The sequence below is a fragment of the Monodelphis domestica genome, chromosome 4 (assembly GCF_027887165.1).
Source record: "Monodelphis domestica isolate mMonDom1 chromosome 4, mMonDom1.pri, whole genome shotgun sequence".
In the NCBI taxonomy this organism is placed as follows: domain Eukaryota; kingdom Metazoa; phylum Chordata; class Mammalia; order Didelphimorphia; family Didelphidae; genus Monodelphis; species Monodelphis domestica.
Genome location: NC_077230.1, coordinates 404626502 through 404650217, shown reverse-complemented (window position 1 = coordinate 404650217; position 23716 = coordinate 404626502). Strand labels below are relative to the sequence as shown.

At 36.7% G+C, this 23716-nt stretch overlaps 1 protein-coding gene across 18 annotated transcripts in view; it reads left to right on the top strand.

Moving 5' to 3' along the window:
• CAMTA1 (calmodulin binding transcription activator 1) overlaps positions 1-23716 on the top strand; it is a 1356239-nt gene that overhangs the window by 28890 nt on the left and 1303633 nt on the right. For 8 of the 18 annotated variants that reach the window (XM_056795880.1, XM_056795875.1, XM_056795874.1 and 5 more), the window contains one exon: positions 14340-14458. In XM_056795880.1, coding sequence (XP_056651858.1) covers positions 14340-14458 — 119 coding nt within the window. Of the gene's footprint in view, positions 1-2266; positions 2310-11339; positions 11442-14339; positions 14459-23716 lie in introns of all 18 variants that reach the window. The other 10 variants (XM_056795879.1, XM_056795869.1, XM_056795868.1 and 7 more) reach the window with 3 other exon arrangements.

The window sequence follows — 23716 nt, the reverse complement described above, 5'->3', positions numbered from 1 at the left end:
ATTTCCTATGCAAATAAAGGTCATATGTTAATACTGTGGGCAGATATAGCTTTATTTTTGTCTTTGACCTCCAGCACATTGCCTTTGAACTTAATAGTGAGTACTTGATACACAGTTGTTGATTGACTGAGAGTTTTGGAAACACATTCTTGAATATGTAATTATCTTAAAATAGGGATCAGGCTGGAGGTTATTGACAAAAGAGGATAGTAATACAATGGAAGTTGGTCCTGACAGCTTCTTGATAACTGCAGTGAAATGACTTACATAAAGGGTTATAGAGAACCATTGGAAAAAATTCAAGGTTGGAGTAGACATGATCAAAAACCTTTTTTATGTGAAGATTTTGGATTGCTTTTTAGAAAATTGTAGAACTCGTTCAAGCTCCTTGCTGAAACAAAGTCGAATTTCATATAATGCTAGTACTAGTCTAATGAAGTTTGACTGTGAAACAAAGAATGCCTAATCTCCAAAGAATTCAAGTGAGAAGCAACCAAAGAGCAATGGAAAAGAAAGAGACATGGTGGGTTTGAACAGGATTATACATTATAAATAAGGAGTTACTCAGGAGGAAGAAACATAATAAAGAATATCATCAAAAAAAGTTATGATTGAAAAATAGTTTGGACTAATCACATGACAAGAGTGGGGGATAATTAATGGAAAACTTGTATATGCACTTTTGGTACTCTAGATATCAAGGGAACTCAAAGAAGGCCCTCCACTAGGTTGGATAGGTTTTCTGATAAACTTACCAAACAATGAGGATAAGAGGTATGGATGGATTGTGATGTACATTATTGGAGAGAGGACCCATGTTAAGGATCCTAGATCCTTTGGAGTATTGGTAGGAAGAAAAGACATAAAAGGAACAAGCAAAAAGGTATGAAACAAACTCCCAGAAAAGGCCATTGACTATTGATGCCTCTGCTTTCTTTCCAGTTATTCTCTCTATTAAACTCTCTACAAGTCAGGATTCCAATTATATCATTCAGCTGAACCTGCTCTCCCAAAAGTTACCAGTAGTCCCTTGACCTTTCTGCAGCTTTTGACACTGTCATGTATTCTCTTCTTGAAACTCTCTTCTCTCTAGGTTTTTCTTCTCTGAATGCTCCTTTTCAATTTGCTTTGCTGGATCTTCATCCTGATCATTCTTACCCATGGGTGTCCCTTCAGAGTTTTTTGTCTTGGGTCTTCTTCTCTCTCTGGGCTATTTCTCATATGGAGATCTCATCATTTCCCTTGGATTCAATTATCGTCTTTCTTCTCATGAATCTTAGATCTACTCCAGCCCTCACCTCTTTACTGATCTCATTTCTCATATCTTCAATTGCCTATTAGACATCTACTCTAAACCCAACATGTCCAAAACTGAACACATTATCCTCCCTTGGGGGGGGCGCGCACACCCCCTTCCCTATTACTGGGGTAAGTTGTAGGTTGGCAATTTAGGTATCATCCTTAATTCTTTACATTCCCACACCTCCTCCTGTATGGATTTTACTTTGTCCTAGACTATTTCAATCACTTACTAGTTGGTCTCCTTACCAAAGGCTCCCTATTCTAGTCTGTCTTCAATCAGCTGTCATAGTGATCTTCCTAAAAGGCAAACTCACTCTTCTCTTTATTCAGTAAACTCCAGGAGCTCACTGTCACCCACAGGATAAAATGGAACATTCTCCAGATCTTCATTACCACTTCCCCATCTACCCCCAGGGAGTCTGACCCAGGGACCTTGGCCTTCTTCTATTCCTCCAACAAAACCCTCATTCTCCTGAATCCAGACATTTTCACTGGCTGTCCCTCCTGGTTTTCTGTCAAGTCCCAGCTACAGTCACACCTTCTAGAGGAAGCCTTTCATGATCCCTCTTTATTCTAGTGCTTTCCTTCTGTTGATTATTTCCAGTTTAACCCCCTGTAAACTTGTTTATACATAGTTGTTTGCATGTTGTCTCTCTCATTAGGCTATGAGCTTCTTGAGGGCAGGGACTGCTTTTCCCATTCTTTGTATCCCCAGCCATTAGCATAGTGCATTGCACATAGGTGTTTAATAAATATTTATAGACTGACAAAATGGGAATTAAAATGTAGGGAAAAACCATTTAATAATTTTTAAAATCAAGTTACATAAAACAAAAGGAATTTTTGGGACTATTAATTAGCAAAATTAGGTTTTGAAAATTTTGCTTTTCAAAATCATAATTGGGCTAAATTCTATCAGGGGAAAAATGTGCAAAAATTAAACCATTTCTTTGAATATCCATAGGTCACCAATTGTCAGACTTGCTGCTGTGACTACTCTACTACTGGTATGAAACAACTTGAGCTTTGGTTTTCTTAACTCATTTTGTATATTCCTAATTCAATTTAAGCACACAATTAGAATAGCTAATCAGAAAGTTAGAGAGTGTCCTTTTAATTTGACTGCTGCCAGTTGTTGATCAAATATGTTACCAATAAGATTTTGCAATTTGATACACTGTTATACCCGCTTGTTTTGAAGAGTTCAGTCTGGAGGTTGAGAAATTAATCATAATCAACTTGATTGAATAACAGTGTTCATAATTATTCAAGGACTAAAGTTATTTTAATTTTTGATTAATTATGAGTCAAAATAAAATACATTAGCTTTTTCCAGGTTAGAGTTTAGTTAATTTAGCGTTACATCTTACCTCAAAGAAGTCAGAAAGTAGTAGGTTGCTTTCAGCAAAGATCAGATAAAATTCTTTGGGTTTAAATTAGTGAATTGATACATGAATTTCAGATTAAAGAAAACATTAATATGAGAAATAGGATTTTGCATGATTCTTCACTTTAAATGAGTTAAAAATTTATCCAACACTTTAGAAAATTTTTTACCTCACTTATAGACACGCTTAAAAATCATTTGGAAAATATTTGAAAATTGACTAGAAAGGATAACTCATTCCTTAGAATTATTGCTGTCAACTATGCAAATCACCTGTCTATTTTAGACTCTTTACCAGTTATTTTTATTGCAAAGTATTGTACATAATTATTTTGTAAAGACGTATATCACATTCACATTTTCCCAGATAATGATAATTAAAGATACCACTGTAATTTGGTTGAAATTGCCCTTTTTACAGTGTCAGAATATAACTACTAGAAATAAATGCTAAGGTACAATTTAGAAACTAATATGTACCTTATTTTTTTTTAATTGCAGTTGTTACATAAAGATTTCAGAACTGGAAAGTGCATTTATTGAGTTATATTAATATTTGTTATGGTAAATGTCATTAGATTATGAATAGTCTTTTATTATTTAAAGGATTAATAATTTTAAAAGATTTCTTTCCATCTTTGATTTTGAATGTCTTTTGTGTTGTGATAGTTTAGGGGAAAAATTCCCAAAGCTTAATAGTGTGGAAAAAAATGTTCTTCTAGAAGAGGAACTGATTATTTGCCAGCCTTAGACAAGAAAAACTTTAACATGGAAAGGAGGGGAGGGTAGGCTTTGCTGACCTGAATTCCCAATATTCCTTTCCCACTTATTTATTTTTGAATATGCCATCTTCATAATGTACAGGAGGAAACATAAGTCATTGTTATGTTTTAAAAAATGTTTAATTTATTTTCTGCATAAACATAAAACTCTAGAAATGGCACAGTTAAAAACTGATTAAGGGGAACCCATTGGCCTGTCATACTCTCATTCCCTTTGAGCCCATGACTGCACATCCCCAATAAAACTCTATATTTAGAAACTTTATTGAGGCAGTGCTTACACAGCCTTTCCCCTTTTCCTTTTTTAAAAGCCTTTCAAGCAGATTCACCACTCCTTGCTTTGGTATCAATGTGGAAGATTGAAGCATTTTCAATAGCACTACATTGTTGTGCCACTGAAAAAGCAGTGTATACAGGTTCTATATGGTGCCATGTAGCTGCTGGCTTCGGCAAGGAATTTAAAAGGTCAGGAAATTAAAGTTTTGGTTGTGATAGCAAAAATGGAAATAAATCATCTGTTAAACTCACTTTCATGTTACTTCTCATTTTTCAGAATTATACCTATAAACAAATAGCTTACTCAGGGAGATAACTAGTGTTGATATATAGCTCAGTAAAAATCATGATTACTGTCATATAGGAAATTTAGTGTTTCACCTCTAACTTGATCTCATGAGCAAGTAGTTGGGGTTTTTTTTTAATTAAAAAAATTCTTTAGGATAAGGGAGAAAGGAGGTAAAAAAAGCTCATGTGATTTGGTATTCTGGGCTTTAAAGTTTTATGGCCCGTGTTTGCCTCCCTTGGGAGGAGGAAGCTCGGGGAGCATGAACAAGCACATAAAATTACAAAGGGTTTTTATAGTATATAATTAATACAGAACTTTCTATGAACTTTATATTAAACTTTTTCCTTGGACTTTTGCAATGACCTCAGTGAGTTATTTTGTGGAGTGTGGGACAGGGAGAGATGGGGGAGAGGGGGTAGGCTGAAAATATCATGTAAATAATCTATTAAAATTAAAATGATAGCATGTTTTCAGACTTGACAAATCCAACTTTTACCAAATATAGGAAGAAAAAAGGAAAAAAAAAACAATGTGGGAAAGCTGTTTTGAGGTGTGCTATATAGCCCAGGCAGGGTTTAACATATACATTATTCTGACTTTTGATATCAATATGTAGTGTCACAAAAAGAGTAATGAATTTGGAACAATAGAATGTGAGTTTAGTTACTGACTCTGCTTCTGGCTTTCTTTGGTCTCGGGCATATTACTTTATTTCTCTGGGCTTCAGTTTTTCATCTGTAAGTAAAATGAGGTGGGGGTACGCTGGATAATTTCTGAGTTCCCTAATACATTAACTCCTATGAAATTTAAATTTAATTTAATATAATGTTTAGAGTAAAGATGGATATCTTGTTTGTGGCCAGATCACATCTAGATTACTGTGCCTAAAAAGTCCTTCCTGCCACATTTTATTAGCAACATTGACAAAGTAGAGTTAATTTCAGAGTTGGGCCACCAAAGTGATGAAGTGAGTGAATACCATCCTATACTGGGATATATTGAGGGAACTATGTGAAACGGATTAAAATTGTGGAGGCAAATTTTTTGCTCTGTGTAAGGAAAAACTTGATAATAATTAGAGATATCCCAAAATTGAGGGGGCTAATGAAGGAAAGGGCAAGGAAGAATATGTTAGTGTCTTTGAGTTTCCTGTCATTGGATGGTCTTTAGGGAAAGGCAAGATGATCACTTATCCTGGCATTTGTGCTTTCTGTAGGAGATTGGACAGCTTATTTCTGAGGTTTCTTATAATTCTAAAATTTGATGGTTTGTTCATTCAGCGAGCATTTGTTAAGTAGTGCCAGACACTATGAAGCACTAGGGGTCCAAAGACAAAACCAATAATGCCCTTGCCCAGAAGGAGCTTATATTCTATTGGGGGGGGGGGGGAACGACAACATGTACCAAAGAAGTAAAATATAAAATATTCATTGGAGAGGTATAGAGAAGAGCCTTGACAATGGAGGATATACCTAGGATCCATACCCTATGAAGACTTATTGAAGGAATTGGGATATTTAGCCTGGAGAAGAGAAGATTGAGGGGATAACGAATAATTAGTATCAAGTAGTTAACAAGATTGTTGCATTAAAGAGGAGTTAAACTTATTCTCTTTGTTGATGGAGGAGAGAATGGGAACCCAATGGATGTATATTTCATAGAGGCGAATTTGGGCCTCATGTTAGAGAAAACTTCAAAAAATCAGAATCAGAGAATATCAGAATTGGAAGGAACCATGGATGCTAACCAACCCATGCTTGAATAAGAATCCTTTCAAGACATCCCTGACAAATACTCTAAAATGTCTTCTCTCAACATCCTCATTCAGACTTGTTCCATTTTGGCTGTATTGTATAAGAGCTCAGTGGATAGAGCACTTGACCTGGAGTCAGGAAATCCTGAGTTCAAATGTGACCCAGATACTTATTAGCTATGTGATCCTGGGCAAGTCACTTAATCTGTCTGCCCTAGGCTTCTCATCTATAAAATGGGGATAATAATAGCATCTACCTGCCAGGGTTGTGAGGATAAAAATGAAATAATACTTAAGTGCTTTGCAAACCTTAAATCACTGTATAAATACTGTTGCTATTATTAATCATGTGTTTTAGATGTGGTCAGACCAGGACAGGGAATGTGTTGGGTCTCTCAGTCTCTTTCCTTGATATTTTTGAGTGACTATTTCTGCAGCCCAACATACCCATTTTCATGCCTGACATGTTATATCACCAGTGTACATTGAGCTTGTGTGGTTCACTAAAACTTTGAGGCTCTCCCTAGAATTACATCCTAGAGTCTCATATGTTCACTTCTCTCTGTCTATTTCTCAAGGTCAGAAATCAGTGGAGACTGCTCCTAGGGCAGGCTTGGATGGGCTCATGTTCAGACTTTTGCTGAATCTTTGGGTCAGAGAGCCCTTTTGGAGGCTGAACCATGTAGATCCTTGTCTCTGACTGGGCCTTGCCCTTTCCCAGAGTGATAAAGCCTTTTTTTGTAATACTTATTTTAAGATTTATTTAAAAAAATTTTGGGGGGGTTCCAAATTCTCTCCCTCCCTCCCACCCTCCCCATAGCCATTGAGAAGGAAAGATATTTGATATGAATTCTACATGTGAAAATATGCAAAACCTTTCCATGTTAGCCATGTTGAAAAAAAAAGCAAGAAAAATAAAGAAAAAATTATACTTCAATTTGCAGTCAGGCTTCATCAGTTTTTTCCTCTGGAGGTGGTTAGCATTCTTCAGCCTTACAATGAGATCATTGTATTGATCAGAATAAGTTATTCACAGTTGATCATTATACAGTATTGACTGTTACTGTGTACCATGTTCTCATGGTTCTGCTCACTACACTTTGGATCAGTTCATATATATCTTCCCAGGTTTTTTCTAAAACCACCCTACTTATCATTTCTTGTATACAAGGAACCATGGAGGACTAATCAACCCATGCTTGAGTATTGTGTGCCTAACTCTGGGGATACAAAGACAGAGATGAAATTTTCTTATCTCTAAAGAGAGTGAAGGAAGATATGGAAGGCAAAAAGGATTTGGAAAATGCATTGCTGGTATGGGAGACAACCTTTGCAAAGACCCAGAGACCACAGAGATAATGTGGTGGATATGGATCTTTAGATTATGGGCTCTTTGAGGGCAAAAGCTATCTATTGCTTCTCTTTGTATCCTCAGTGCTTTGCATAGTTCCTGGCATGGAGTAGGCAGTTATATTGACTATTGATCAATTGGGGAAGAGCAGGCAGTCCATTTTGCTTATAATATCAAGTTTATGTAAAGAAGAATAAAGTAATGTTATCCTAGAAAGGTACAGACCTGAGATCCATATTGTGAAGGTCATTAAATGAAAAGAATTTGTATTGAATTCCAGAGGTAATTGGAAGCCAATGGAGCTTTTTGAGCAGGGGAAAGGTATGGTCAGATTTTGATTTTGGCAATATCAACTTGGCAGCTCTGTGGAGTCTGGCTTGGAGAGGGGAGGTTCTCAGGGCGAGGAGACTAATTAGGAGACTGTTGTAATAGGCCAGGCAGGAGGTGTTGAGGGTCTGATTCGATGGTCACACAAAAAGGGAAGGATGGAAGAGATGTAGTGGAGGTAGAATACATAAGGCTTGGTACATTGCATGGCTAAGGGGAGGGGATGAAGGAGAGAGAGGAATCAAGAATTATTCCAAGGGTTGTAAGCTTGGAGCAACTGAAGGATGGCAGTGCTCCCAGTAGAAATGGGGAGTTAAGTAGACGGGAGAGATAGCGTTTTGTCTTGGACATACTGAGTTTAAGATTCCTAGAAGTCATTCACTTGAAAATGTCCAAATAGGGAGGGCAGCTAAGTGGCTCAGTGGATAGAGAGCCAGGCCTGGAGACCAGTGGGTGGGTGGGTATGTTTGGGTTCAAATTTGGTCTTAGACACTTCCTAGCTCCGTGACCCTGGGCAAGTCACTTAACCTCAGTTACCTAGCTCTTACTGCTCTTCTGTCTTAGAATTGAAGACAGAGGATAAGAGCCTTTTTTTTTTAGATCCAAGATAATTTTGTTAGTCACAAACCAAAAATATTTTATCCTATAACCTTTTTAAGTTCACCTCTGCAAAAATATTTTGAATGCATTTAGATTTTTAGAACTTAACTGTTTTCCTATTATTCATTTCTTAATAAGGGAAACTTCTTAAGAGCTGATCCTATAAAAAACTCTTGTTTATCTTAGCCACTTTAGATAATAGGTTAGTTTTATTTTTTTACTCAACTGTGGAAGTGATCTCCCTAAAGCAGCATTGGCAAACCTTTTAGAGATCACATGCCTAAACTACACCTTCAAGCTGTCTATGGCGCCCTTCTGTGTGCCCCCCCCCCCCCCATTCTCCCAGACAGTGGAGGGAGGGAGGAAGTACTCGAATTGGGCTGCTGGGCAGAGGGTTGGACATGCAAAAAATATCTACAGGTGTGGTGGAGAGGGATAACGGAGCAGCCTGCTCTGGCACTGGCCTCACCAACATGATCCTGAAGGGAAGTTCTGACCATGTCATTCTCTCCCACATCCCATGCCACCATTCAGTGGACTAGTTGCTCCCTGTTGCCTCAGAATTACGGAATCCTGTGCCCTTCATAATCTGGTCTTTTCCTGTCTTTCTAATGTTTATGCACCTTCCCAAGTATACTCTGCTCTCCCTCTACTGCTATTCTTGTTGTTCTGTTTTCACTGGCTATCCCTTGTCCTTGCAATTCTCTGCCTCTGAATTTTGTGGGTTTCCTTCAAGTCCCAGTTAAAACTCTGCCTTTATCCTTTATGGCCATACCTATTATTTGCATGTGTCTCCTTCCTTTTGAATTCCAGCTCCTGGACGGTAAAGATTGTTTTTGCTTTTTTTGTGTATCCCTAGCACTTTGTTTACTACTTGACATAGTAGGTGCTTAATGAATGTGTACTGATTTGACCTATTCTCATATGTTATAATCAGTAACTTTAACAAAATTATAAATATTCAGAGGCTGCCATTTATTAGCTTTATACCATAAAAATAAAAGCAAAATTTTATTTTAGGCCTTTGGCTGTGAACAATGAAGATCTGATTATAGTCACTTAATTTCAGGATCATTTGAGTATACAGTTTATAGAACACAATTTTAAAGTGTCAAAAATAGAGAATCAAATTTAAAAATTTGATTTTTAGAAAATATTATAACTAGAAAGGATTTTAGAGATAATTTTGTCCAACTCATTTTACTCATAAGGAAACTGAGGCCCAGAGAGAAGTATTTTCCAGGAACCATCTTGGGCTTTGCAGGTCATCATTGGCGTTACCTCTTGCTTTGAGATCTTCATAGTACTTCCTTGCATCTCCACCTAGGCATGCTATATCCATTTTCTTTCCCCTCTCAAATCCCCATTGTGCTTTTTCTCTTGTGGTTTATTTTGAAAAAAGACAAATTTTTTTTTATGGTATTTTGTTACTAATCTTTTTTACTATAGTTTTAAATTTTATAATTTGAAAAACATTTACAGAATTATAGAATATTAACATTGCAAAACATCTCAGTGGTTGTTTAGCTCAACTTTAGGCCTAATATGAGTATTTCTTTGCAGTGTCTTAGAAAAGTAGCCATTTTTCCTTGTTCTTGAACTTTGAGAGATCTCTCTTCATTGATAGGTATTTCTAGTTATTTGACAGTTTTCCTGTATGTTAAGCTTCAATGTGCCTCTTTGTATTTTCCTTATGTTCATTATCATTCTCCTCGCTAGATCCATATAGTAGTATATCAGTCCTTCTGTATCACTGCTCTCCAGATAGTTGGAGAGAGGCATCATTTTTGTTATTCCCTAAATCTTTTCTAGACTAAATACTCCACAGTTCTTTCAAATATTGTCCATATATAACAGTTGAATTCTCTACTGTCTTGCTTGCTTTACTATGAATGTGCTTTTAGTTGGTCAAGATTTCTTTTAATATGTGTATTTTTTAAAAAAAACCCTCATCTTCTGTCCTCAAATCAAGTCAAAGTATTGGTTCTAAGGCAGAAGAGTAGTAAGGGCTTGGCAGTGGGGATTAGGTGACTTGCCCAGGGTCATACAACTAGGAAGTGTCTGAGGCCAGATTTGAACCCAGGATCTCTTGTCTCTAGACCTGGCCCTTTTCACTGAGCCACCCAACTGCTCCCAGGGTTTCTCATAAACTGTGATGCCCAGAATTAAATTCAGTATGCAAAGGTGGGTCTAACAGATGAAGAACCATAGTAGAACTTAAATGAGTTCCCTTGATAGAGGACACTATACACATATTAATAATGTTGCCTAATTTTGCATTACCTTTTTTTTTGCAATCACATTATATTGTTGATTCATATTGAAATTGTAGTTAACCAATGTCATATTTTTCTCACTTGATCGTTGTATATTGGCCATGTTTTCCCTATTCCAGCCTCCTCTTTTCACATCCAGTTAATTGCCTAGGCTTGACCTGTTGGCTCTTTCACTTTTGTCCTCTCCTTGACATTTACACTGACACCATTCTGGTCATCATGCTACCTGGAACATAGTAGACATTTAGTAAATGCTTGTTGATTGATTACATCTTTCCTCTTGGATGATTATGGTAACCCAGCTAACTAGTTTCTTTAATTTAGTTATTTTTTCCCCTTAGTTTGTCCTTTATATTACTGCCCAAGAAATAGTTCTAAAGTACTTGTCTGATCAGCTTAAGTGGTTTTCCTAGGCAGGGCCATACTTCTCATATAGTCTTATTTTCTGATATTCACTGGGCCAGCCATATGGGACTACCTGTTGTTCTTCAATTCCTTCCTGCCCTCATCCACTTCAAAATCTGTGTGTGCTATTCATTTGTCTGGAATGGATTGCCCTTGTAGCTCTATCAATTGAAATTTTTCTTCCAAGGCCTAACTTGGTTGCTCCTCTTTTGCCCCCGTGTGATTTTTTTCAAATTCTTCAGCTAGAGGAGATTCTTCCCTTCTTGAATCTCTTAAGCTACTTGGATATTGCCTAATTATTTTTTAACTTGTCTAATAGTTATTTGTGTATGTTTCCTATATTCCTGTTAGATTTTAAGGCAGAGATTATGCCATTTTTCTTCTTTGTATCCCATTGCTAGCATAGTGCTTTTCACCCAGTGGATACTTAATTCTTGTTTGTTAAATTGAATCTTATCTGTGTGCTTTTGATATCTGAACTCTCTAATGCCGAACTTTATATTCATCATTACTGAGTTCCATCTTGTTAGAAACCGCCAATTTTTCCAGACTGTCTTTTTGGGTTTAGCTCTCTTATTCTCATATTCTCAGATATGCCAAGGATGCCTTCATCCGAGTTATTGATCAAATTGTTGAAGAGAACAGTGTCAAAGACAGAGAGCCCTGAGCTGGCCACTAAAGACCCACCTTCAGGTTGGTGTCAATCTATGTAATCAACAGTCTTTGGGAGAGGAGCATGGCTTAGTAGATAGTTTGGTGTGGAGAGTAAGGAAGACCTGGGTTTAAATTCTGTCTTTGACAGAATTTAATTAATCTGCCTCTGACCATGGGCAAAGTCACTAACTTCTCCAAACCTCAGTTTTCTCATCTGTAAGATGGGGATAATAAAATACCAGAAGTACCTGCCTCATTGGGATGTTGTGAGACTTCATAAGGTAATGCATGTAAAAAAATACTCTAAAAACTCTAGTGCATTATACAGGGCAGCCCAGCAGTCTTACTGAAGTTTTAGGGTTTCATAGCTAAGACTTTCGGGACCTTCTATAATAATATCCGTTATCATTTATTTAATCATCTATAAATCTTATCTATGCTTAGCCCAGTGCCTTAGCATGTAGTGGGTACTTAATAAATGTTTATTGATTGATAGTACTATAGCATTTCTCCTGTATCTCTTGTTTTATCCATAAGAACAACATAATAGAGAGCTAGGTGCTTTTCTGAAACCCAGATAACCTATGTCTGTGTCATTCTTCCTGCCTAGTAATTTTGTTTAAAAACAGTGAAATTAATCTATTAAGAATTTTTTTTAGTGAACTAGTTTTTGCTTCTAGGAGTCAATGTTTGGCTTTCTGAGAGCTCGGGGATCATCCAGCAGTGCTTTAATGATCATCCTGAAACTCCTTTCATTAAGGGCCTCTCCTCTCCTTGATCTTTTCCTGGATGTAGCTATAAAAGCTCTTTTTGTCATCCTTAGGATTTTTAGCAGGTCTTATTTCATTTTGGCTTTTATCTTTGCTAAGATATTTGGACAGGTACCAATCTCATAGTCTTCATTGCCTTGGTTTCATGCCCTTTTAAAATCTGAGCTCAGCAGAGAGCTGAGTGCAACACAGTCTGCCTCTTTAGGTGTTTCTTGGGATCATTTGTAGTTGAACTGCTTTTTAGAATCATTGTTAGAGTGTTTTTTGAATTTTCTCATCTCCTTTTTTTAGTCTTGGATACATGTTTGATTGTTTGTACACTCAGATATCCTTGGCTAAAGGATAATTTTCTCCCCTAGTGCCTATTGTTTTCATTTGACAACTATGTCTTCTGTATTGGTCAGAATTCGGTTAAGAGTAGCAGTTCCCCTCATCCCTAGAATTGTCAGCAAGTCAAATCATGAATTTGTTAGCACAGTGAATCTTCTAGCAGATATACATAGGTGGTTGAAGTCTTCCCCCATTACTGCTGTGCTTCCCTTCTGTACCAGCTTCTGAGATGTAGCAGGAGTTAATCTCCCATTTAAAAAAAAAAAGTCTGCCTGGTTATTCTGTACACTGCTATAACAACGTCACTTCTGTTTTTTTCTTTCCTTTAAAAAAAAACCTTACTCACATGCTCAGCTGTGCTTCTGTCTGCTCTCCTCCTAGATTTGTAGATTTTCCTTTGGTATGTAATATATACTGGGGTTACTTTGACATATAGTACTACTCTGCCATGTTATCTCTTAGTTTTGTTTCTTTTGGACAAGATATACCCTTCTGTTGCTTTATTCCAGTTGTGAGGCTCATCCCACCAGGCCTTGGTAGTAATCAGTGAGTTTTATCTTTTAGCATTAAAATGTTAAGTTCACTTTGCTGTTCTTTGTACATTGGTATATGAACATTTGAGTAAATAAGTATCGTTCTTACTCTTCTCAGTTATTTTCTCCTGTGAATTACTGGACATTTCCTCTACTTTTGTTCCTTCTGTATTGTACTTGATGTCTTCTATATTATCAGAACTTATAGTTTTATCTGGGTTTTTTTCCTCCTTCCCACTCCATTTTTGGTTTAAAAGCCCTCTTGATCAAATCCACAAGCCTGTGGCCAGATAGGATCTTTGCAGTTTTTGTGAGATATACTTCATTTTTAGCTAAGAGCTCATCATTCTCATATCTTAAACTTTGTGTGGTCTAGGAACAAAACCATGTTGTGATTTAAAAAATTTGTGTTTTTCTGAGTTTCTGGGGGTGGGGTGGGGTGGTAGACCTGGCTCAATTTGACCTTTTAGCCTAGAGTCATAGTCTTTTTAAAGCTGTCTTTAAAGCAAATACATGAAGGCCTTAATTTCATTGGCTTAGGGAATTTCTAGGATAAGAACTCCTTTTGCTGACTAACTGAATTGAGGGCTTCCTGACTCCTTGCCCAGAGAGCTCTCTATCCATTGTATCCTTCAGTTTTTTTTCATGGGGGGTAGTTTGATACTTGCTTTTTCTGTCTGTTCTAGGGCCTCCTAACAAGATCAGTGCTGCCAATAAGTCTAGTAGGAGTAAAAATTAATATCATGAGCCTAGAAAAATGACTACAGGATTCTTTTCTAAAGATTTTCTTTCTTAACCTGCTGACCAGACCACTCTTCTTGTTCTTCATAAATTCATAGATGATATAATTAGAATCCCTGGCTTTGGTTGTCCCACCATGTTGTATCATTTGTGTTCAAAGGCTGGGCAAATTGAGTGCTAGGATTGACATTTATTCCCAAGTTGAGAAACCTTGGGAGTGTGGTCCCAGTGACTTGATGTGAGTTTGTCTGTTGCCCAATGAGTAGATAAGTTTAATTCAGAAAAGCCCATCACTGGGGTTGCTGCCAAGTGGCACAATTTTTATCCTAAGAATAGAGAGTGTCCCCTTGGAGGGGACTATACTAGGGGAAGAAGGTACTCCTAATCCCCCCCCCCCCAACCGAAGGGTTCTATGAGGATCCCTTGTAGGGTGGAGGGTTGGTAATAGGTGGCAGCCAAACCCAGGTAGGAAACCATTAGAAATGCTTTGGCTTCAGCCAGAGCTTTTCACAATAAAGCCTCCGTGTTCTCTGCAGCTGAATGTTCTTCTGTCTTCTCTCTAGATGATCATGGGAACAGCAATGGCAGCCATGTAAAAATCTTTTTACCGAAAAAGCTGCTTGAATGTCTACCGAAATGTTCAAGTTTACCCAAAGAGAGGCACCGCTGGAACACTAATGAGGTAGATACTGAGCCATCTTTAGGGCTCAATTTTGACTCCTGTTTTGTGAGGGCTTGGGGATCACAGTGTTGAGATTGAAAACGGGATTGGAAAAGAGCATTACACTTGGGTTCCATGGAAGCCAAAATGTTTTCCAGAGTTGGTTAACTTAAACCAAAATTGTTCTCTCTTACATGCTTGGTTTGTTTGGGAAAAGACAAAATGTTCACACTGACTAACATAGCATGAGCCTTCATTTGTGGTTTCTTGTATTTTGGTGTCTCAGAGGCGTGGTTAAACTCTGCATGTATCTGAGTTAAACATTAGTTCTTCCTGTTGTCATGAATTAATGAAGACACAGCTTCTATGGAATATGAAACAGTGCAAGGTCTTGCCAATGTAAAGTTACTATTAAAAATGAGTAGTGATAGACTACTTAGCAAAACAGTACTTAGGCCTTTTAGATGAAAAAATTTCTATTGGAGAATGAACAAGTTTAGCTTAATTGGATGAGGTCTTTAAAATTTGATATACAATTCTAAAGTGGATTAATAAAAGCTTGTCTTTTGAAATGACAACCTTTCTTTTCAGGAAAGGGTTGGATTATGGGTCTTATTGCTGGAAATGTGTCAGAATCCTTTCATTTTAGAAATCTAAGTATCAGGATCTTAAGAATAACATTGGTATGAAATAGAGGGAGACAAGAACATCAACACAAGCATCTTTACTGAATATTATTTGACTTAAAAATATCAGGCCTACCAGAGTTGATCTGAAACTAATTTGATAGGTGGTTCACCGTTTAATTCTATGTTGATATAACACTTGCCATCTTGTTGGGTACCCAGTTATGTTTAATAATTATATTGGGAAAATAGTGCTGCCTACCTACCATCACTTTTCTGAGGTTCTTTTCTTTGACTTTCCAGAGGACACTTTGTCTTACATTGCTAAATGTTGTTATATAGAAATATAGAATGGGAAAATTGTGCATGTTTATTTTAATGTCCATTATAACCACCTCGTTTTTGGTATCTTTGGCGGGAGAGGGGAATGTGGTGATTCTTTGTGGAAATTATATCTCTTCCTCCCCCCCCCCCCCCCAACCCCATTGGACTTGGTTTTTCCTGTTATGAAAACATTAGGTTGTTAAAACCATGTCATTGCAATCAGTTATAAACTATTTATAAAATTCTTTTGTGATTGAGATTCAACAAAGATAGACTGAGGCACATTCTCTCAGTGCAAGATGACACTTTATAAATAGGGTAAGAAACCCGTCAAAAAGAATAGATTAATGGCTCTGCCTCACTTTTAAGCCAAAGACCCTACAAAGACTTGAGATTTTTATAAGGTTAGAATAACAAAGAACAGAACAGAGTAGATGTGATCATGAAGTTGAGGATAACATGATTGGTTATACAGCTGAGGCAAGGGCAACAATATGATTGGTTGGACATTGGGAATCATGGGGCTAGCAACAATTCCCTCCCTCCCTTCTTTGACCAAGAAGCACTCATTATTTGAGTCTACCTGCAAGGTTAGAGATATTGGCCCAAAGTTTCTTGGATAACAAACCATACATCCTTGCCTGATAGCTTGGTGGTATAAAGATACTAGACCAGCCTTCCAATGTCCACCCACATCACTCAAAGATAGCATATTTTCTTGAGGCAAGAATAGAATAGTGATTAGCCGGAAAGCTAGATTTCTGAACTTAACTCATTACAGGCCTGTTGGATTTTTGTGTTAAATTCAAAGACAAAGAAGCATGATGCAGACAGTTAAAGGACAAAAGCAATTTGTAAATAGGATCAACAAAAATGATAGAGAATCAGTTTAATCTTCTCAGTTTTAAATATGAAAGTGAAAATAAAATGTATTGTTATTCAGAATAACCAGTGCCTGAAGCCTATTCCTCAAATGAACACACTTTGGCAGCCACTGATCTAGCTTAGTTCTTGTAACCAGATTGTGAACCATAAAAAAAAAAAAAAAAACTGATTTTGAATCAGAAGGGACCTTTGAGAGATCATCTTATTCAACAGCCATTTTACAAATGAATAAACTGAGACCAGAGAAATTAAGTGAGAACGAAAGGGAGTCAGAGTACCTGAGCTCAAATTCCAACTCGACCTCTTAATTACAGTTTGACTTTGGACAAGGCACTGAATATCTGTAGGCCTCAAATTCTTTATCTGTAGAATGAGAAATTTGTTGTAGATGATATTTAGGTCTCTTTTAATTCTAAGTTTATGATATTGTGATCCTATAGGTAATAAGTGATTGAGCCATTGTATACATTGAAGACCTTTAGCTCCATATTCATATATTTTTTCACCAGCACTATGTTGCCTTTGGTTTTACTAAAATTCTAATTTGCTACTGAAATAATATGAATCACTTCTAGTTTATTTGCCACTATGGCCCACTATTTCATTTCTTTACTTTATGGCTTCAGTGGATTAGCCAGTATAGCTCATTTATACTTTCTTTTCCTGTGTAGTTAATTTCCAGGTTTTTCTGTTTCTCCTCAAAGAACCCACCTAGCATGTGGGAGGCATTTCTCTCTGTTTTTTTTTTTCATTCCATAGGTATATCTTGGACTGCCTACTTGTTGTCATGCATTCTCGTCAAATGACTGGCCTACATTTTCCAAACATATGTTTCCTCAGAAATCTCCCTTATATAATTTCTTTGGCATTGGTTGTCATTGGAAATTTGTCACTATAGATAGGGTGTTGCATTTGGGACTCAGGGGTGTCTGTGGTGGGATTAAGCCTTTTTGTAATACTTAAAAGCAATGTGTAATTTCCCAAATACAATCCAGCCTGCCTTTTCATTCTAATTTGATTTTGAAGTCCAGTTGATTGTTCCTTTAAACATATGCTGGTATATAAACTCTTTGTTTCAAATGCATCTCATAGTTATTACAATAAGCATTTATCACCCATTTAGAATATATATATATATTGGGGCAATTAGGTGGTACAGTGGATAGAAGTTACAAGTCAGGAAGACCTGAGTTCAAATTCAGCCTCAGATGCTTCCTAACTTTGTGACCCTGCCTGTTTGCTTTAGTTTCTTTCTCTGTCAAATAAGGTGGAGAAGAAAATTGCAAACCACTCCAGTATCTCTGCCAAGAAAACCCCAAATGGGGATTGGACACAGCTAAAAATGATGGAACACATAGAGTATATGTTGAGTTTGGATCATAGGATTATATAGATTTAGAGTTGGGAGTAATGTTGGAATCATTTTCTTCAATTTTTTCATTTTATAAATTAGGAAAATGATGTCCAAAGACATTAGGAGCTTTCTCCAGGGCTACACAAATAGCAACCTCAATCACTATATGAACCATAGCCTTTTGACTTGAAACATAGTGCTTCTTTCACCATATCATCTTCTTTAACTCCTGTAACAACTATCAGTATACTAACTTTCATGGCAGGCAGGCTGTCTTGGCTTATGTTCATTGTGAGATGGCCATGTGTTCCATGCAATGGTCCTTCTTTTGATAGGGCCAATTCCATAAAGAGAACCTTGGAATCTTCCCTCCATTTAGCTTGCAGCTTCATTTTGTCTTCTGTATTTATCTTGAAACTTTCAATATTGATATGCTTCAGTTTCTTCTAGTAGCATGTCAGTTGGGCAGAAGTTTCACATTTAGATTTTTATAGTTGGGTTTGTCTCTATAGAGCAGTAATGACAAACCTATGGCACTGGTGCCAAAGATGGCTTGAAGAGTGCTCTCTGTGGCCACCTTCCCCCCCTCCCCAAGTTCATTACTAGAGCAGAGGGACTTGGGTGGAGCTGTTCCCCTCCCCCTCTCCACCATGAGTGATGGCATTTTTTCACATCCCCTGCCTCTCTGCCCAGCAGCCCAATGGGAGTGCTTTCTCCCTCTCTTGTGTGGAGTAAGGGGGTAGGTATGGGTCATATCTAGCATGTGGTGGTGGGAGGGGCACAGCACTCCATTTCTAAAAGTTTTGCCATCACTGCTATAGAGTTGAAATTCTGTCATTCTCAGTACCCTCTGCCTTGTTTTCTGCCACTGTCACTGTAGAAGAGGGAAGGGCACCACACAGGACTCTATAATTTTTATTTTTTTGATGGTTTGCCATGACTAAGGAGTTAATCCCATAGTGGCCAACCAATTAATGATGAACTTTTCTGTTTTAAACTAGATTGTTCCACAGATGACAGACTCAGATTTTTGCTGGTATTGTAATCAAAGCCTTTCCAGTATGTGTTGTGTCTATCCAGCTTATACTCCCCTGAAAAAAAGTCTTTGAGGAGCAGGGATCACTTCCATACTGTATCAAAGCATTAGAATAATTCTGCTAAATACATAAATATACCATTTGTGTTTTTAAAAATGCATTGTTTCATATTTAATTTAGATAGTATAATTTTTATATCATGTTCCAATATATTACCCAACAGATAATGAAAATAATGATCTTAAATAATTAGTCTTTTAAAATAATATAAGTTATATTAGGAATTTGGGAATACTTTCTAAATAGCTATTTTTTTAGGCTTGTATATATATAGATCATAGTGCCAATGAGGCAAGGATTGGAGGCTTGATTTCTGTTTAGGTTTGCTACCTTTCCAGTAAGGAAAATCTTTCTTCTGCAGACTGCTTGCCTCTCCTTGATCAGATGTATCATGATCTGTGACAACCCTTTCCCTCAAATGTGCCATTTGGTCACTGGGAAAACTGGGGAATGTAAACGACTTTTTACAAACCATCATTGACAATAAAAAAATTTAATAACTCAAAGTCTCTGTGCATGAATGCATGGTGAAGCATCAAGAAGTGTCACATTTGACACCCCCACTTGGGGTGTCACCAAAAGGACCTTGGTGTTACTCTTTTACATTGAATTACTCACTCTTCAACCCAAATATGACAGCCCTAATGATAGGGTTGAAAAATGTTCATTTAAGGACTCTGGGACTTCTTCATCTCAGAGACATTAATAAAAATGATTTAAAAAGATATCCTTTGATGGACATTTGTCTGTTTTGTATGATTTGATGGTGGTCATTATCATCTGCTGGTGATTTCTTACTTAGTATCTTTTTATTTCACATGCAGGGTAACTTTGGATGATTTTCCTGGGTCTTGGCAATCTCACCAATCTAATAGAGCCATTCTTCATGTAAATACTGAACTAAAGCGAATGTTCTCTGAGGAAGATTAGACCCCAAGTGGGCTTTTTAGAAAACTTTGCTTTACTACACTGCAGTGTAAAGGAGGTTGTAATACTTTTGTAACTTTCATTCTTGGTTTTGGTTCTTGTATTATCAAAACCCTTATAAATTAGCTAAACGATGTTATTTAGTTTTTAGGGTGATATTCTGGCCTTTGGGTTTAGATTTTTATTAGTTTTCACATGTTGCTATATGGTGAATAACCCTGTATTTTTCTATATCTGCTTGATTTGATATTGCCTCCATATGTGTTATTTCATTGTTGTTGGGACCTCCCAATGTGGAATCTTCATTAGCCAATGTAGATCTTAAATTCCTCTGTAGTATATAGACTATATAGTATATATAAAGACAGAGAGTGACTTGTATGTAGTCACACATCAAGTAGGTTTCAGAAGTGGACTTCGAATCCTGATCTTCAGAATCCCAGACCAGACTTTTCTTTGTTATGCTAAGCTACCTTTCAAAAACTTGATAGAAGCTGGAAATGCATAGATTTAATAATTTAAAAGCTCCAAGAAACTTTAGAGATTATTTTGTCTAGTCCTACTTTATCTTCCCTCTTTCCTAGCTGAGGTAGGAAGTGATTTGCCCAAAGACACAGGTATTTAAAGGAGGCCTACCTAAATCTTGCATCCAGATGACCGGGGGACAGTCATTTTTATGGGATTCACTTGACTTCTATCTGTGCATTCTTTTGAGTTTTATGCCTAAATTAGGATACTTTGTGGACAGTGACTGGGTAGTGAGTTAGAGAGCAAAGGCTCATTTTAGGGAAGTGTTTTTGATGTATAAAAAAAAGGAAGAACTACACATGATTTAGTGTATTTTTTAGAAAGAAAGTCTTACCTCAACATACTACAAGTGAAATTTTATAAAATCATAACTATGTTAGCATCTTATGCATTACTGAAGCATGAGGCTTAATTTTTATTTCTAGGGCAAGGGAGAGCAAATGTACTGGGTGTCTCTGTAGAGTGCATTAGTTAAAAAGCCGACTCTATTTCATAATCAGCTTGGTATTCACTTCTTCATTAGTTGAACTATTATAAGGTTTCTACATTTTCAGTTAATATTTTTGAGGCCCAAAGCCAGAAATAATTATGCTAATGTAACTTTTTGATTGCACAAATGACTAGTTCATAATTATACATATTAGTAGTTCATATATGATGTCCAGACTAAAATTCTTTTTGTTTAGACATTAATTAACTTTGTCTACTTTAATACATAATGATTACATTTCTCAATCTCAAAATCAATCTCCCTCTCTCTTCTCTTCCTCTCCTCCCCTCCCCCACCTCCCCATACATATAGCATTCTTCCAAAGTTAGGCTAATGCAAGAGCATAAATCTTTTATAATGAAAATTTTCTCCCCAGATATGTTCAAATCACTTTTTTGTGCTACTATTTTTGAAATGTTTAATAGTTCTTATTTTGTGTTTGTTTTCTCTGTTAGAAGGACACCAGTGGAATTTTTTCCTTTTGCTTCTGCTGACCAATATTAAAATTGCATCTAAGGCTTCTTGTAGAAATCTAGCTCTTTCCCTTATTAGTTGTTTAATTTTAAAAGGGCATGTTAAAAATGATTCATGATTATGACAACAGTGTAGATAGATAGTAAGTGTGATAAGATTCTGATTGTGCCAGGGATCATAAGAAAACTTTAGAAATATTCAGTTTACATGAGGGAAAATTACCATAGTGGATTAAGACAGAAAGAAAATATTTGATTTTTGTAATTCATTTGTTTGATATAAGAAGTGGGGCTTTTTATAAAACTGTTAACTTTTTAATAGAAATATTTGTTTCAAAAGTAGGCACTTGGTTAATGTTTGTTCAGTGATAGAAAGAATGAATTATATAACTTTAACACCAAAAAAGGTCATCATTTTTATTATGTTTATATGTTACAGAGTGTGAGGAAAGAGGTTTTTTTGTACACTTGAATTTTTCCCCCAAAATATGTAGAATGATGCAGATCAGTCATGTAACTTTTCCATGAGAGCTAGCTGAATTCTTATAAAGTATCATAACTTTTCCTTGAGAGCTGTGTTCTTACAAAGTATTATCTACATTAAAGCACTGTTTGAAACCTTCTTGGAAAACAGGCCCAGGGTTAGACAAAACAAAACATGCTGTTAACACTCTTTGAAAAAAAAAATGCAGATGTCAAGTTTGCTCTGAATTGAAGTATACAAAATTGGGCTTCCAAAATTAAGAGCTTTCAAAAAGTACTTGTGAAGATACTGAGATTTAGAGAACTTTGCTTTAGTCAAGCTTTTGAAAGGCAGATGAGTGGATTCCCACTTAGGCAGGGACTTTGTTGCACTTTACTTCTTTCTTTCAGAGTTGATATCCAAGGATGTGAATGCCTACCAGGCCCTGGTGGATTGGAAGGGATGGGTTCTGGATTTGGAGACATAGACCTGGTTGTAGATAGGGCTTACTAGCTCTGTGACTATGAGCTAATCACTTAATCTCTTGGAGTCTTGGTTACTTCATCAATAAATTGGGGATAATTAATTTTGTTGTACATTCCAGGATTACTGTGAGATTAATACGAGATAATGTGGAAAGTGCTGTACAGATGTCAGCTGTTGTTCTCATCTTTTTTGATAGAGTTCAGATAGAAATGATCTAACTTGATATTCTTTCATAGTTAATGCTTTGCAGACACATAAGAGCACCGGGATGCAAGCTTACTTTTCTGTATCTTCACTGAATGAGCAAATGGAAGTATCTTCATGACAGCTCGAGGAGCATGCATTACAGTGAGGAGAATAGTGACTTCACTATTCCCAGGTGGTTTTGATTTTGGCTGCTCAGTCTCTGGATTTTAAAACTTTTTCATTCCATGTAGGTTGGAGATAGGACTCATTTGCATGGTATTATCTATTAAAAATGTTGATCTTGTGAGCAACATTACCAGGAAAAGATCCTGATAATTGTGATGGGTGGTGGATGAGTGGTAAAAGTTGCAGAGAAGTTTCTTTAGGCTGGATGCAAAAATCCTAACAATTTCTTGACCAATCTCTACAAAAGTAGAAGGGCTACTCAAAGAGGTAGTGATTGGTTCTCTCCTTCACTAGAGGTCTTTCAGTAAGAGTGTACTGCCTGTTGGGTTGAAGAGATCAAAGAGAGGGCATTTTTTTTTTCTCAGTTGTGGACCAGTCTAGGTGGCCTCTGAGCTCCCCTTCCACTCTTTTGTCATTGTGAAAATAGCCCTCTGGTCTGAAAACAGACCCTCTGGACAGGGACTATTTAGCAAGAACTTGCCCATAGGCTCTAATGATCATAGTCTCGCATGATTAAGGACTGGACAGGGCCTTTAGCAGCTACTGAGGCTGACACCAAATAGGGGACTTAAGACTATCAAGATCAGTTGGGAAGACATTTGATCTCAGGTCATCAGATCCCAAATCCAATGTTTCTGCAGTTAAAATGACTGATGTTTACATTGTGCTTTAAGGTTAGTGAAGAACTTTACATACTATTTCTTGTGATAATTTTTTCTTTTTTCTTTTTTTTTCTTATTATTTTTTAAAAATATATTTTATTTGATCGTTTCCAAGCATTAATTTTTTCTTTTTAGCCTCATAACAGCCATATGAGGTAAGTACAACAGGTGTTATTATCCCTATTTGACAGGAAACAGATGTCTAACAAGGCGAAGTAACTAACCTGTTATCGTGCAACTCATAGCTTTTGAATCTGAGTCTCTTTGAATTTGAGGTTTAGTGTTCTTTCTACTGAGCCATGACCAAGATTTTAAAGAACTGCTCCATTTTATTTTTTAATTTATGCAATTGAAACTCACATTTCAGAGTTGGAAGAGACCTCAGTGATTTTCTAACTAAATGTATACCTGCAGAAGACTTCTTTTTATAATATATCAAATAAGTTTTGATCTAGCTTTTGCTTGGAGATCTCCAGTGAAGGAAGAACCTAGAAAAAGAAACTTGCTGCTTCTATTTCTTCTCATTCATTTTATTCACTTTTAAAATCTCAGCATTTTGGCTTTTACAATTCATCACACATCTGAAACTGCC